The following is an 18,029-nucleotide window of genomic DNA, read 5'->3' on the forward strand; positions in this document are numbered from 1 at the left end:
ACTACCCACAAAAGTTATATTGATAGTACTTAACCTATACATGTACTAACAAAACCACCTTGCCACCCAATATATTATAATTGCTGTATTATATGAGTTTTATTAAGTGTGAAAGCAATGACTGGGTGAGCTTTAGGTTTTGTTATATTAGTATTATTACCTCTAAGTTATTGTTGTGGTTTGTGGTCTATAATTAAATGGTGATCAAACCCCAGTAATATATGGTGTATATTTAAACATAGGTAATGTTTTGTCACACTATACCTATATTTTTGTTGGGAATGATAATATTTTTATTTCATTAAGAATTCAATACACTACAGGGGTATATAGGTATATAGGTATACAGGGGTATATAGGTATATAGGTATACAGGGGTATATAGGTATATAGGTATATATATAGGTATATGATGATATTAAACAAATGTAAATAAAAACTGTTGTGGTTTACAGACTCAGGTTAAATAGAAGTGTTGCCAAAAAATTAGCAATAAGGATGATTGATTTTGTAACTATTTATCATGTAATGGTCAATAGATTCAGGTTAAACTTTCTGTAAGATACAGTGAAAATTAGATAAAGTTTATTTGGTATTGAACAGTCAGATATATTTTGTCAATTTTTATGTCGTACAAACAAAAGAAATCATATTTTCAAAACATTTTGATTTTGATCATTTAAATTAGATATATTTTATTCTCCAGATTTTTTACTCTCTTGCAGTTCAGTTTCATTTATTTCATAGCTCAACTGGTCTTGGAATTGGCAACATGTACAAAGTTTAACTTTTTCAATTCCACCTCAGATACCATTTGACATTTTTATACGACTGCAAAAAAATTTTGGGGATCGTATAATGGTATGATGTTGTTGTCGTCTGCATCGTCGTCCGAAGACACATTGGTTTCCGGACAATAACTTTAATTTAAGTGAATGGATCTCTATGAAATTTTTTAAGAAGGTTCAATTAGGAATTAGGGGCCCAAAACAAGCATTTTTCTAGTTTCAGGATAATAACTTGTGTATAAGTATTTCGATTGCTCTGAAATTGTACCACAATATTTAAAACCACAAGTAGAAGGTTGGGATTCATTTTAGGGGTTATGGGGGCCAACAGTTTAGGAATTAAGGGCCAAAAAGAGGCCAAAAACAAACATTTTTCTAGTTTCCAGACAATAACTTGTGTGTAAGTGTATGGATCTCTCTGACATTGTACCACAAGGTTCCATATAACAAAGGGAAGACTGGGATTGAGTTTGGGGTTAATTGCCCCAAACATGTAGGAATTAGGGGCCAAAAAAGGGCCAAAAACAAGCATTTTTGTCGAGCCTTCGACTTTAGTCGAAAAAGCGAGACATAGCGATCCTACATTCCGTTGTCGGCGGCGGCGTCGGCGTCAACAAATATTCACTCTGTGGTTAAAGTTTTTGAAATTTTAATAACTTTCTTAAACTATCCTGGATTTCTACCAAACTTGGACAGAAGCTTGTTTATGATCAAAAGCTAGTATCCAGAAGTAAATTTTGTAAAAATGAAAATCCATTTTTTTCCTTATTTTACTTTTAAATGGACTTAGATTTTCTGCCAGGAAACAACACATTCACTCTGTGGTTAAAGTTTTTAAAATTTTAATAACTTTCTTATACTATTTTGGATTTGTACCAAACTTGGACAGAAGCTTGTTTATGATCAAAAGCTAGTATCTAGAAGGAAATTTTGTAAAAAAATAAATCCATTTTTTCCGTAATTTACTTTTAAATGGACTTAGATTTTCTGCCAGGAAACAACACATTCGCTCTGTGGTTAAAGTTTTTAAAATTTTAATAACTTTCTTATTCTATTTTGGATTTGTACCAAACTTGGACAGAAGCTTGTTTATGATCAAATGCTAGTATCTAGAAGCAAATTTTGTGTTCTTCCAGTTAACATTACATTCAGTCTGCAGTTTAAGTTTTTAAACATTTATTAGATTCATAAACTATCCTGGATTTTTACCAAACTTGGACAGAAGCTTCTTACAATCAAAAGATAGTATCAAGAGGAATATTTTTATTGATTTACTTCCTCATTTTTGTTGAGCCTGCGATTAACAGAAAAAGTAGGCGAGACACTGGGTTCCGCGGAACCCTTACGAATTTTTCTAGTTTCCAGACAATAACTTGTGTGTAAGTGTATGGATCTCTCTGAAATTGTACTACAAGGTTCCATACTACAAAGGAAAGGCTGGGATTGAGTTTTGGGGTAATTGCTCCAAGGGGGGTTTCAAAAAGTTGGGGGGGGGGATATTTTTCCCAATTTTTTTAAGGGATTCATATTTTTTTTTCAAAATTTTTAAAATTTCGAATTTTTGAAAAGTTTCAAGAAGAAATCTTCAATTGCACAGTATTTGGCAATGGATTTATAAGATCTTTGACCACATTTATTTTGTGTCAGAAACCTATATTATGTCAAAAATTTGATCACAATCCAAATTCAGACAGTATCAAGCTTGAATATTGTGTCCAAATTTGCCCCAACTGTTCAGGGTTCAACCTCTGCGGTCGTATCAAGCTGCACTCAGCGAAGCATTTTATTCTGGTATTCAGAGGATTAATATATATAAATATATATAGGTTTAGGCTCTTTACAATAAATTTGTGTCTACATCTTTAAAATTCAGTAAAAGTCATAATCTGCTGCTGGTTGTAAATTTTTGTGTGGGGACATTTGTTTTACCTTCCAATAAAGAAATAAATGTATTAATTAGGTGGACTGTGATGTAGGTTTGGTCAGAGACAGGTGTCTGTATAGATGTAACTTGTCAAGGAAGTCAGTGTCAGACATTCTATTACAAATGTCATCATAAAAACTGGACAGGTACAACATGCTAATTACAACAAAAAAATACCTGGACACACATGTATTAATTGTCAGTATTAACCAAAAGATTAAAAGTCTTATCACATTTAAATGAGAGGATGGTTGACTTTGCGTATATATGGATTTTACATCGTTTTTCTCTTTAAACTATTAAATGAAGAGAGTGGCATGTTTTTTAAAGGTATGTATGTCGAATACAAAAAAAAAATCAATGTACTTGTTCATGTATTCCAGATAGTTAAATTCATGAACATTTTCGTTTTGAACAATTTAAATTTGAGCCTAAACAAGTCTGGTGTAATGTATATATTTGTAATGGAGACAGAGAGTGTACCTGGACTCAATGTTTCCTACAAGATATTGTACATTTGATAGAGGAGATCACATTAAATTCAAACTAAACTACATAATACAAAAGATTACAGATATGTGAGACAATTTATTATTTTGAATTGTGTTTTAAAATAGAAATTCACTTCTTCATTTATGCTGAAACAAATTGGAAGATTTACTGCATTTGTACATTTGTATAAAAAAATTGTTCAGGTACTATTGAAAGTGGTGATTTATTTACCAAATATATTGCTTTGCTACTGGTTTTCAGAGTTGTTTGTTTCAAGAATGGTGGTTGTCTCTTTCACACATTCCCCATTTCCATTCTCAATTCTATTTGTTTATTCAATATATGTACTAAATCATGTACTAAATCTACTACAAAAAATGACAACTCTCCATGATTTTTGGATAAACATATTATGAACTTATGGAGCTGTTTATTAGTCAATTCTTTACAATGATGCAGTTTACCAGCAAGGTGTTGATATTTTCTTGGCTTTTTGTTGTGAAAGATCTTATCACTAGGGATCATGTGGTTAGACCTTGACCTTTTGTTTGTATTCTTAATTTGTTTCCTTCAACTTAAAAGTTATCAAAACTTTCAAGGGACAGGCAGTTTCTTATATACATGTACCAAGTTATCAGTATAACAGACTGGAAAATTTGGGTTGAATTTAATTACAAAAAACACAGTGCAGTCATCTTTGAGCAGTTAACCCCTGCTTCACATCTTATTGTGAAGCTAGACTGACAAAGCAAAATATAACTTTATTTCCTAATCTGTTAATTTTACTAATTAAACTGTCTGAAGGGCCAACAATCACTAATTTAAAAAAAAATGCAAAAGTTTTGTAAATTATAAAAAAAGCTTGCTGACATGGACAGTCAAAAACAAAATCTTATTCTCAGACCTTCCCCTGCCGGTGATATGAAATTTTATTTCTTGACCTTATTACATTTTTTAATGTGGATCAATTAGTTAATATGATTAACCTAGAAATGACTAGATATTAATAAAAGTTATAAAAAATCTTCAGGATATATCGGAGAAGACAATGGAGAAAGTTTAAAAAGAATATCAAATGGCCATATGCCAGAGACAAGTTTAATCTTTTAAGAAGATTTTTGTCGTGTGCATAGAAATGTGTATATAAGGTAATTTACTCGATGGTATTATTTTTGTCATTTACTTAAACATAAAATCCCATTTGTCATTAAGTACCTACTGCTTATTCCTCATGTGCATGTAAATGTCAAGTTTTACAATTCAAACAGAAATGCATTTCCATTTGTAAAATGGATTTAGATCGAATATCAAATTAGTATTTGAATATGGATAAACCATTTCTTTTGGATCTGGTCTCAAAGTTATTTACTAAAGAGCAGGTATGGAGCATTCGATTTGTTTTATCTTTAATTTTGTTCAAATAAAAAAGATTTGGAGTGTTTGTAAGTTGTTATAAGTTCAGATTTATTGCTTTGTTTGTTGGGTGTTAGACATTACATGGTACTACACCCATAAACATACACCATCTCAGAAGGACCAGAGTTCAGAGACACAAGTACATAATTGGCCTTGTGTATAAAATGATTAAATCTTGACTTATTTCTTTTCTTGCTGAAACTCAACAATGTCATTATTATGGCTTATTTCTAACAAAGGTTCTTGTAGTCTTTTAATTTTGTAAAACCAGAAGCTGTGGAGTGGGGAGGGGGAGAATTTTTGTTGTTGTGTAAAAAAGTAAGTGTAGCGAACAAATAGTTAAAATAGAAAATAAAAAACCTAAACACACACACATACAGGTACCGTACACAATTGTTGAAATTGTCCTGCTGTAAGAATATATCTTTAAGGCCTTGAGTAAAGTATCTTAAGATTTTTAACTACCTTTCATATACATGTAATAAAATTAATTTGAAAATTGGAAGAGACCAAATGTTGTTTTGTCCCTTCTTTTCTATGTAAGTGGGGAGTTCCTTTTTATCCCCTGTTTTGTGCCCAATATCAAAAAGGCCATATTTAAAGATTCGTAGTCCAAATCATAAGTTGGAAAATTTCAGTCATTTAAAGATGAAAATGCCAAATAATTTTGGTTAGATGTGAGTGAGATGCAAGGATTTCTGTTCCATGCTGCTTTTACTTTTAGGGATTTGTCCTTCAGAATATAGATGATATTGAAAATCAACAGTTTAAGCTTTCTCACATGTAACACTTACAGTTTTTCATTGGAGTTAATAAAATTTATGTCCTTTATGTTAATTTCAGCAATATCTCTGACAAATTTGCAAATTGATTATTTTTAGGGGATTAAAGCTCCTTTGATATAAGTGATTTGTTTTTGGATCTCATCATATTTGTAGCCTTCAGTATTTGCAGTTAACCGATGAGGACAATTGAACTTTTTTTTTGTTGCTAAATTTTTATTGCATGCTATGTAAGTGAGATTTAACTTCGTATAACAGGTTGTTTTATATGTCAAATTCGACTGTTTTTATGTTATGTATATGTTTTTATGTTCGGTCAAAAGCTCCTTAGAGCTTGTGTTGTGTCTTTTAACTTATGCCGAATCAAAATAAAGTTTTCTTATCTTATTCTTATCTTATAACTCCCAAAATCTTAGAGTTACCATTGAAGTTAGCCAGTGAATTTTCCTAACAAAACCAGTAATTTTATAAAGAAGATTTGCCTTATTGTTTATGAGGTTAAAATTTATGATTTTCTTAAAACATGTGATTTGAAGTATGGAATTCAGCTTTGGTATTATTCTTACATTGTGTAGATGTTGAACTTTGAAATAGTCCAGTTTAACCTTTCATCGACCTTGTGATTCATACAATATACAAGTTCCAGCTTCAATTGTTTAACTGAAATAGTATCTGTAATTGACAGATAAATGTTGACCAACTGACACATGTGGATATTCTTTATATTTTGCTGTCAAAATTATGGTCACTCAAAGACATTTTGTAGCTTTGTTCTTAGATGTAAAAAGGACCATATTTATAGAAAGACACACATATAATTTGTATTTTAATATTTGTCAGTGAAAGGAAATGTGAACTGTTTATGTAGACATGCATGAAGATAAGAAATTTATTGGGGCAAAAAATGACAGTCAGTGTTCTTCCTAGTACTTTCATATAGCACCATTGGTCTTGATATAGCACTGTTTCCCTAAAACTATTGCAAGCACTTTTATAATATTGTTACATTTTATTAGTAAAATCTATTCAGATAGCAACATGTTATGGAGATATAAAACCCTGGGGAGAATACTTACAGTACATCTTGTAATTAGTGTCTCCTCCACAAAGATGTATATTCATAGAATTGTTATAAAAAATAACAATTTGAATTGAATTATGTGTAGACTTTAAAAAACATGTTTGTTCATGTCAGGATATGCAGTGACTTGAGATATGGACATGTTTCCATAAATATATATATATATATAAATATACTCCCAATTTCTGATCCAAATCTGCACTAATTTGTCCTTACTGTCCTATTTCCAAAACATATACTTGTAGCTATTAAAATTTATAAATAATCTAGATTAAATCTAATCCTAATTGAGGCTAATACAACCTTTCACAAATCTATTCATTCTTATTTAAATTTTAAAATCAACACTTTGACGAAACATTTATGCTTTCTATAACCCACTGTTGTTGTTGGTAATTGTCTTGTATCATAATAAACCATTCAATTACTGCTGCAATGGATGTGTATTTATGGATTAACCATCAGAGCCAAAAGTCCGGACATCCATATATAGTTTTATATTTTATTCCTTGATTTGAAACTATGATCCATTCCTAAATTATAATCCAATTTGAATAGGAGGTATTAAACTTTCATCTAAAAACCCTCATCAGGAAAACCAAAAGGTAAACTTTCTTTACAGATCACACCATGCTATAATGTATAGGGAAACTTATTAACAGATAGAGTTTTCCTTTACAGTTTTCTTCAGGTACTTTGAAACTGTGCAATTATGCAAATTGTACACCCTGTAAACAAATTTCCAAGGTATAAAAGTAATGCTATTTACAGTATCACTGAAACTGTTTGAATTTTTGTTTGGTAACTGCATGTAGTAACAAGATGTAAAATATGAACTCATATTAGTCAGTTCTGTTTGTAACATATCATAGCAATATGTCCATGCATCACTTGAATTATTCTTGTATTATTGCTGGTTGTCAAAGATTAATTTCTTTAAATACACCATGGGCTTGTTCAATAAAGAGTTAATGCCTATGAAAAAGAGGTGGGTATTAAAGTAAAACAGTTATTTTTACAGTATCACTAAATCATATAATGTGTTTAATATAAGTGCATTTTCGGTTAAACCTGTTGTATTTCAGACTTGTACAGTTAATTTGGCCCTTTATGAAAATTTTTTATCAAGTCAATAGTCCTGTAAATTAAAGAATGACCTATCAACAATTCCACTGTATAGGCCAGATAGATCCTGTACTAGTATCAGTATCTATCTTCAAAATTTTGTTGTTCTTTTATTCACTACATGTAGGTTATGTGAAACATTGCACTAACAAAGCAGTAACATAATATTTCACAAAATGGTCTTTGCTGTTCACAAAATTTAATGAATTATTATTTTTCCAGAGTCGCCGCTCCAAGATGGCCACAGTAGGAGAACAATCACAGGTGGTCAGTAACCATACAAGGGATAAAGCAACCAAGGCAAAGGTCACTCTTGAAAACTACTACTCAAACCTTATAGAATCTTACCAAGATCGAGAAAAAAGGTAAGCTGTAGCATATTAATATAAAGGTCACAAAAGATTACTCATACCTTTTAGAATCTTACACAAAAAAGTACAGTAACGCTTGTGAGAATACTTTTCAAAATTGATTTAATTATACCTAGAACATGTAGAATGGGAAAAAAAGTTTGATAATGGCAGTACAAAATAATTGCCAATAAATGAATGTTTGTACGTTTATTTAAGTTGGGTACATTAAATAATATGTACAACAATTCTCATAGAGTATTTTTAGCATTTGTTTGCTCTCGTAACTTATACTTATAACAGACTCGGTGCTATTTTAGATGTTAAGTATCACTTTTGGGCATGATCATACATTTAACTTTAAATGAAGTTAAAGAAGATGTGATATGAGCTGCAGTTTACTTTGCCTTTTCAAGCTTCCAAGAACAACAGAAATTTTTATTATTTTATGAATTACCCTATATTATAAGGCAATATAACAGCAAAATATGGATGGTATTTTTAGGTCTGAAATAAGTCTATAAAATCAACATAAAGATACCAAAATGGAAATCCAATCTATAAATGTACTTTGATAACAATAAAGAAACTTTAGATATCGGTTATTCAGAGAATGATTTTCTGTATTCTATATATAGTTATTATATACTATAATTTTACCTGATTAATCAGTGACTAGGATGGCCAGGTGTATTTTATTAGACATCAATAACCACAAGTACTTATTTTCATTGTTCAAAAAGAGGCCATGATTGTGGTTATAAGATACGATGCACAATCAATGTATGTACCTATATTGAAATATATTTTGTGATTGAAATTTCATACATTGCAAGTAAGCTGGTGCTCTAGCACTTCAGTAAAATTGTAGACTGCAGTAGCACTTATGGGATAAAAATCATTTAAGTATATCTTTTAGCTACTATATGAGATTTATCCTGGGAGCGAAAGGCCATGAATAAGGTAGATGCACTCAGTCATATCACAATAAGCTTTATGCCAGAAGCCAAAACCATATGCACCTTTAAGACTCTTGAATATACTCTTACGAGGATTGAAATTTGAGAATAGAAAAAGAAACTATATAAAGTATTTTTAGAAACCTCAGCTATTGAGCTTGTGGTTAACTGTGAAGACTGTAATATTAAATACACATCCATGCAATTCTGTGTTATTGTACAGGATATTTTGAAAAGGTATCATGTTGCTCAAATTAACAGCATAATGATATACAAAATCTTTTAAAAAAACTAGATAGAAATCCATTTCTTATAAAGTGACGGTCAAATGTTATAGCATGTTTTACTGGGGACATTGATATAGTCATGATTAGTCAGGGAAGTTGACAGAATGTTAGTGGAAGGTGTATGCCAAGGCTTTTCTGGTAACTTTTTTTACATTCCAAAACTTGACATGTGAAACCATGTGCATTATTATTTGTAGTACTTTAAACAACTAGTCACCAAACACCACTTAACAAGATTTTACTGTAGATAAATATAGCTTAGTTGGTTTTACATTTTAATCTTGATTGCTTTTATTAGAATTATAATTTAAGTTAAAGGTAACAAGGAACTCCTGAGGGTTTTCTGTTTACGTAAAATTAATCATGAATTTGTTTCTCTTAATCTTAAGTTGCATTATTAGTCCAAGGGCATTCTGTACTTCTTGTTTAGCATATGTTAAATGTCATATCTGCAATATAATGTTCTTAAAGGAGCCAGGATTTATGATTCATACGTATTAAATTTCTATTTAATTTGTCTTAAAAGTACATCTAAAGTTGTCTTTGCTTTCATGTTTTATACAATTTTTGAAACGGCTATCTATTTGTTGAAAAGATGTGCCAAGCTAGTGTTATGATTAAGTTAAGGTTATTTTGAAATGAAATGGAATTGCTTTTCTTCAATTTTAAAAGTTAAAATGAATATTATGTTTTGACTTTTAGCCTGACAATAGTTTTAACACAGAAAGATTAGTATAAGTGATGTTGATGTGATTTCTTCATACAAAGCTATTTTATTTTTTATGCAAGACTTGATGATATAACAGTAGGTCCATGTCTGTACAATTATATTTTACACATATTTAAGATCCTTTAAAAAAAAGGAATTAGCTGAATGATTTTATACATGTACCACTACATGAGAACTGACATGGACCTCTTGTTGTATTATCAAGTCTTGCATAAAAAGTAAAATAGCTTTGTATGAAGAATCAAATAAAGCCAATTATACTAGTCTTTTCATGTAAAATTTACATAAATCTTTATAAAGACAGGATATTAAAACAAGTTTTAATAACCCTGTAAATAAAACTTTAAATTTGATGTTGGTATTTTTGTGACAAATTAGTCTGTGTGCCATAATACATGTTAAACAGATCTGGTCTGTCATCAAACCTCCACTCTTAACTTTGTATTACCTAATGAATGACAGAGTCCACTTTACTACACATTTGTATTGTAATTTGTCTCCATGACATGTGTTTTATGTCAAAATTCAAAGGGAACAGTTACAAGTATCCTCAGTTTGAGTAATATTAAGTTTAATTTTATTGTCTTGCTTTAAAACTATACAAAACATGTTTAGATTGTTGAACAGATAAAAAATTAATATATATTTGTTATTTCCTTGTGTTTTTATATATGTTATTCTGTTAATGTGCTGTTGTTCACGATATGAAATAAAGATATGAAGTTTACGACTTATAAAGTAACCCTTCAACACAATAGAGGGCAATAGAATTTTCGAACTCGTAATTTGAGAATTTGACACTTGCAAAATGTTATAGTTTTAGATATTTTGTTGGTGCAATTTCAGTAAATATACTGTTCATGTTATCATGTTATCATTTGAATAATTTTGTCTCAATCACTGGCTCAAATCTCAAGATTTCTGTGACTATTTTCTTTAAAAATATTACAAGAAAAAACTTGTTGGTCCTGGACATTTCAGCATAACTTAAGATCATTTTTAATCATAAGATCGTTTATGAAAAGAGCCCCGGTACCTTAAATTTAAGTATTTTTACTAAATATTAAGATAAAAGAAGATGTTGGATATACGTTCCTGAAACAGCAACCCATCAACACAAATAACCTAAAGACATCTAGAGGTTAACATGATAAGCTATAGTATTGAACAAAAGACTAAGTTCTATACAATATATCAAGCTCTATGCTCTAAATTGCCTGGAGTCTAGTACAAATTTACATAGACTATCTAAAAAATCTGCCTTGTAATACATGGTTTTTAACAAAATTAACCCATATTGGCTTAATGTTGTAAACACATAAATGTAGTTTTAGATAAACCACATGAATTTTTAATGATCTAATTTTAGCATAACATAGAGAAATTTAATTTAATTCTGATAGCAGTAATTGCTTTGTATTTCATCTGTTGTTTAGTAATTTTATTATTTTTATTGTATGCACATGTTGATTTTTGAATTTACAGTAACTGCAGTTCATACAATTTGCTATTTTGATGAAAGTGGATATAAAATTTTTAAAATCCAATTTTACAACGTAGAAAGCAAATTTTCTTTTGGTTTCATTTCTGAAGTATTAAATGCTGACAAAGCTATTCTATGAGTTTACTCATTCATATGATACAGTTGTTTTTGTAACAAGAGTCCCTATGTTCCTACTTTTAAACCTTTAAACAGCAGTAGTGATCCTGTGTAGATAATATGTGATGTAACAGATGGACCATTGAATGGTCCCATTGCCAAGGTGACATTCAGTTACATATTTGATTGTATGAGATTTGGGAACTCTTGTTAGAAATGTATGATTAAGCATGTTTTTTAAGTTTTTTATTCCCCCGCCTATAGGCGAAGGGGGCATTAACTGTTACCCTTGTCTGTCCGTACATTTTTTTCGTTCTCTAACTTTAGTTTGCCTCAACCAAATGTTATGGAACTTATACACAATGCTTATTACTACAAAACACAGATCAAGTTCGAATTTGGGTGGCATCAGTTTTACCATTCTGAAGTTATGCCCCTTTATAATGTTATATGCATAGTCTGTGTCCCATGGACACATTATTCATTTATTTTATTATTATTTTTAAGTTCAATTACAAACATAGATTTGAAATACACATATATGTCCAAATGGAGACTGTTGCTTTTGCAATACATCTCTATAATGACAAATTTTATTGCAGGTGAAAATGTATAAAACCATGAAAACAGGTACCATTCAACTGATTTGTATGATCCTGTGATTAAGTAAACTTCATCTTTTATTCTGAAAAATTTGTAACTTTTACTGGCAATTAGGAAGTGATGTATATTTCCATTATAGCCCATTTAGTATACAAAGAAAAAGATCAAAAGGAATGGCCATCAATCATGTGTGTAGTTATATGTACTATGTAATTGTTTTTACAATATATACATGCTGTGGTGGGGAATAAATCTTCCTCTAATCTCAGATCCTATAGTATATAAAAGTACCTGGATGGCTTTCATAGAAATTGATATGATACTTATCTGATCTTGTCAATAATCAACAATCTGATGTTTTTACTGGTAGCTCATATTTTCTGTGCATGAATGACAGAATGATTTAGCGAACTTCTATATGGCATCTGCTATAACTATTATGATATCAGAAAATATGTATGATACTGTAAAGATCACTTGTCTGTTTGCTGTATAGTGGACAGTAGATGTGTCCTTTTGCATCAAATCTTTTGGTCTTTTTTTCAAGATGTTCTACTTAGAATTTCATCAAAAAGTACTAGCATTAATCAGTAAAATCTCTTTATGTTTAAAAGCAATATAAAGTTATTGAGATTTTATTTGTCTCTTGCTGATCTAATGTTGGTAATGCCTGTGAGATCTTATCAAGTGATCATTATACATTTCTTTCCCTCTTGTGATGTTAAAGGAGATTTAGATGAAGTAAATGGGATCAGAGATGATGCTGTTAGTTAGCAATGAAATCCTGTGGCTTTATTAAAGTTAGCCTTGAACTGTATTAGTAGTAGTCCATGTAATATTTGCTGTTCTTTGTCCATGGTCTGAGACTGTAAGACGGTCTATACTTGTCTGTTTCACTTTACTTGTTGGATTGCTTTCTTTGTCAGATGACTAATTAATATTGATAATTATTTCTATTTAAATGTGGTTTTAGTCAAGAGAAAAAAACTTTCTTACAGTCCTTCTTATTCTTACTTTTTAAGTTAAAACTTTTTTATTATTGATAAGTCAAGGTGGGAGTTGGAAAGCTTCAATGTCTTTTCAGCACATTTTGAAGATCAAATAATTAATCAGATTGATATTCATGAATAAAAGTAGATATGGGTTATATGTCTATATACAGCAACCAGAGAAAAAAATTACAGAAATCATAGAGGGCAATTACATACTGTCTTCAACAATAGACAAAGTGTTTATACAATATTTTAACTTTATATGCAATCACTGAAAGTCTAGAAAGATTGTTAATAATTATAATTAAAATATTAAAAATTCATAATATTAAAATTAAACAAAAATCCACAGAGAAATAATTATTATGGCGATGATAATCTACTACATGTACATTGTACTACAGGGCATCTAATGAGGGTCTTACACAATCAGTTAAACAATGTACAGTTCAAGTGAACTATGCTACTTGCCAATCTGATGAGTAAAACCATTTCTTACTTATTTTTACAGTTTGCTTATATTGTGCTGTTACACCACTGTCCCAGGTTAAGGAAGCGTTGAACACTTACAAGTCACAAACATTTTTAAGCCCAACACATTCTTTATGTACCTGTTCCAACTCAGAACCCTGTAATTCATTGGTTTTGTTTTGTTGCTGTATGTTATTTTTGTTTTTATGCCCCCGCCGTAGCGGTGGGGGCATTAAGTTTTATCCTTGTCCGTCTGAACGTACGTAAGTACGTCCCAAAATTGGTTTCCGTTCCCTAACTTGAGTTTGCCTCAACCAAATGTTATGAAACTTATACACAATGCTTATTACCACAAAACACAGATCAAGTTTGAATTTTGGTGGCATCACTTTAACCGTTCTAGAGTAAAAATTTCCCTTCCCTAGATTTTCCATCAAACATGATGGAATTTTGTGATGGAAAAAATGCCATCACATTCCATCATGTTGATGGAGTATTGGAACAACTTTCCATCAACTTTCCATCAATGCTGGAAAATGGTTGATGGAAAAGGTTTGATGGAATTTGTGTTCATGATGATGGAAAATTGATGGCATAATTTCCATCTGATGGTATTTTTGCCATCTGATGGATAATTGATGGTATTTTTGCCATCTGATGGAAAACTGATGGTAATTTTGCTATCAGATGGAAAACCAATGGAATATTTCCATTACATGTAAAATGCATGGAAACTTGATGGAGAATTGACCATCAGATGGAATTTGATGGATGAGTAAGGAGAATGTCTTTAGAAAATCTTTCCATTTATGGCATTTTCTGTGATTTAATAAAACAATATTTGTTCTCTGTCGTCTATAGGTAGTCCTGTTACATGTGTGTATCTTTTCGTTCAGTGTCCCATTGAACTCGCTGTCCTTAAAGTTGAATTAGTTGATGGCAAATTCTGCAAAATAAAAGTAAAAGAATCTAGCATATAAAAGAATAAGTTAACATTGTACAGATATAAAGTTAGTTAGTTACATTTGTTGTCAATTCTGAAATTATCAAATGAAAATAACACTTTTTGAAAAGATTTGTATTAATGTGTCACTTGCAGGGTCAATTTCTAAGAGTGTCAAATCCTTCTAGAAATTTAATATTCAGAGGTGGATTTAGGAAAGTGGGCCCCCCCTTTCTGAGCTTTAGAGCTACATAACTTATTAAATAGAAGTTTTATAAGTCTTACTCCTAATGTTGACTTAATTGCCACCACCACCACCCTGGTTCAGCAGCTGATATATAACTGTACAATACATTAAACCTCATGTCAGTACTAAATTATCATCATTATAATAAGTGACTGTTCCTAGAAATAAAGAGGTTGTCCTTTCTTTTTTGTTTAATATTTGTTTTTCTTAATCATTGTACTATAACATAATGGGTCTTGCCCATGTTTTATATCATACTTTTGGTGGGTAGTGTATATACTATACATGTATATATAAAGATATATTATTTTACCATTTGTGGATATATAAATGTCATATTGTCAGTCACACCACATATCTCTAATTTTATAGCAAAATTACTTTTTCAGAAGTACTATTTTATAAAACAAATAATGTTTTAAAATGATACAAAATATGACTCATGTCCTACACAATTTTATGATATGTATATGCATATTTTTTGTGTCATTTGGTCTCTTGTGGAGAGTTGTCTCATTGGCAAGCATACCACATCTTCTTTATTAATACTTTTTATAAATCTATGACCTTCTTTTTTTCTTGACTCTTAAAAGTTAATAAAACACTTTAAATGTCACTACTTTGAACTAAAAGAGCATGCACATATATTCAAAATTGTGGAAATTCTAATACATTGTACTTACCAAAAGATATAATCCAAAATATGTTTACACCCGAGACGTCCCAAAAATATATATAGACGGTGCTCCTATCATTGGCGATAGCACTACACAGTTTTGTACATACACATGGCGACACGAAACACAATCGGAAATCCATTTTACGATATCAAATGTTTCATAATGGAGTGGAAAATATCGTGTGCCACGTGGGCGCTTACATTTGTCACTCTATGCACCATTTCTGGTCGAAAAAGGGCAATTGGTGCAAGGGGGACGTCCTTCCCGATAACTGTGTTTGATAATTTATTTAAATGGCTGTCAAGTTCCCATTAAAAAAAATTGACATGTATTTATTTTAATGTCAGATCCTTAAACTCCCATCAAAATTAGATACTAGTACTTACTACTTGCAAACTTGTTGGCCATTTTTAATGGCTGCTTAGATTGTTAAATTACCAAAATTATCAAAATGGTTCCCAACCCCATCCCCTCCTCCTCATGTTCACTAATACCCTTAAGCATTTCATTGTCTTAATTCAATAATTGTATTTAGATACACATTGTTCACCATGGCTTAACGATGCTCGCTGTTCAGTTTCAAATATTATATTAGGCCTAAAATAAAATATTGTCTGTTTCCCCAATCCCTACCGACCCTGCAAAAACGGGTCCGACTCATAAAATTTTATTGTCAAAACTAAGTCAAATATTATTTTATTCAGTTCCAATTTTCAGGCTTGCCAGATCGACCAATATTGTTCCAGCTTTTTGGAAAAAAATAAAATTATTTCCCTACCTACCTATATACCCACACCTGGCTTGGCGGTGTCGGATTGGGGAAACAAACAATATATTAATTTAGGCTTAATAAAAATCAGATATAAAGGATACATGTTAAGTTCTTCTCCATTCTGTAATTAAATTTGCTGTCTCTGTACTTCCAACTAGTATTGCTGAGTAAAGGTAACTGGAATCTGCATGCAATCTGTTTACTATATCAAAATTGGCAGCTCCATTTTAAAATCATTAAATCCCCTAAAAGTAAAAAAAAAAATCCACAAAGAACCAATTGTTCAAGACGTTTTGAAGCAATAAATTCAATAGAAATATTATTGCATGTTTATACAGTACATTGGAAGCCATTTGGAAACAAATTAATTACCCTCCCCCTTTTTTATCCCCTGAAGATTAAAAACCGGCGACTTATTATTTTCACCAAATAACCATTCACACAACTCAATATTTTTTTACATGTCTACCAGTTATGCCTGTTATGTGACAACAAGATTATTCATTGTCAAAAACTCGTGTTAAAAATAAATATAATTTTCAGTTTATGATTTCAGACTTTCTGATGTTGATTTGCTCAAATAAAAACAATAAAAAAATCATAGTTCTTCAATGAATTATAATTTATAATCATAATATACACATGTTGAATTAAATTTCTAATGCACTTATCTGAAAACATCTGCATCGGATTTTCCAGCATCGGATTTTCAAGTTTGATCTCCATATCAGCGTAATCACATTTTGATGACGTGTTTCTCAAGTGCGCTAACGTCGAAGTGACAATCTCGCCCCATATTATATCGACCAGAAGTTGATCCGTTCCCGTACCGGTATTATGAAAATAGATCAAGGGTGTCGCATAAAAATATTACAACTGGCCAGTTTTAAATAAAAGAAAAAAACAACGTTAATTTAATCGGCACAGGGTGCATGCGGATGAACTATTGGCCGCATTATCTAGAACGGTATTTTCTAGGGTCGAACTGTTCAGTACAATTACAAAAAACACGTGGTCATGATTTGTTTACATTTTACACAAGTTGAGAAACCAATGTGAACTTAGGAGAAAATCAGAAACGCCCCAGCTTGTCTGGCAAAACAGCCGTTGGCATTTCTCGAGTTCCCTGTCGTTTATATCGCGAAAATCTCGGCATTTTTCTTACTTTGAAATACGGTCAAACTGAAATTCGTAATTCTTCCATGAACAGGAAGTTCAACTAGCTATGTAAACTGTAAAATTAAGTGACCCATTAAGTGCATGGCTTCACCTGACAGCTTTGGTGTCAAACACATTGTTAATTAAACACCAATTATCTTTGCTTTATGTCAAAAACAATTTGTCTATTTCAAAAATGGTTGCCAAAAAAAATGAGTTACTTCCCCTTTTTTTATCACCTTTTCACAATATATTCCGTTTATTTATGTTTTTTTTCGTAATTAAATAAATATAAAACAAATTGAATGCAAATGCATATTAGAATATTTCTTTTAATTATTTTTAACCTGAAAACACTTAGAATATAAATATTTTGAAAATTGTTTTTTTCATCTTTACCTCCATTCATTGCTCTATCAAGTGCATTAAAATAATAATTCAAATTGCTGTACAGTAAGTTTGCATAAGATCCTAAAGATGAGGTTAATAAAGATAAAAAAAAAGTAACTAACAGGTTAACTTATATGAAACTCAAAAGCCACTAAATAAATAAATTCAGCTGCAGTGTGAATGTGTTATTAGTCACTATTAATGACCCGAGATTTTTAAAGCTAAACATAAAAAATTGT

The 18,029-nt window shown here is 30.8% G+C and overlaps 1 protein-coding gene across 2 annotated transcripts in view; it reads left to right on the plus strand.

Moving 5' to 3' along the window:
* Positions 1-18,029, plus strand: part of LOC127704275 (serine/threonine-protein kinase 38-like) — a 65,031-nt gene that overhangs the window by 7,425 nt on the left and 39,577 nt on the right. The window contains exons 1-2 of one of the 2 annotated variants that reach the window (XM_052208269.1): positions 2,955-3,042; positions 7,831-7,973. In XM_052208269.1, coding sequence (XP_052064229.1) covers positions 3,016-3,042; positions 7,831-7,973 — 170 coding nt within the window. In that variant the 5' untranslated portion in view covers positions 2,955-3,015. Of the gene's footprint in view, positions 1-2,954; positions 3,043-7,830; positions 7,974-18,029 lie in introns of those variants that run through there. The other variant, XM_052208270.1, reaches the window with a different exon arrangement.

The sequence above is a fragment of the Mytilus californianus genome, unplaced genomic scaffold (assembly GCF_021869535.1).
Source record: "Mytilus californianus isolate M0D057914Y unplaced genomic scaffold, xbMytCali1.0.p SCAF_6, whole genome shotgun sequence".
NCBI classification, from domain to species: Eukaryota; Metazoa; Mollusca; class Bivalvia; order Mytilida; family Mytilidae; genus Mytilus; species Mytilus californianus.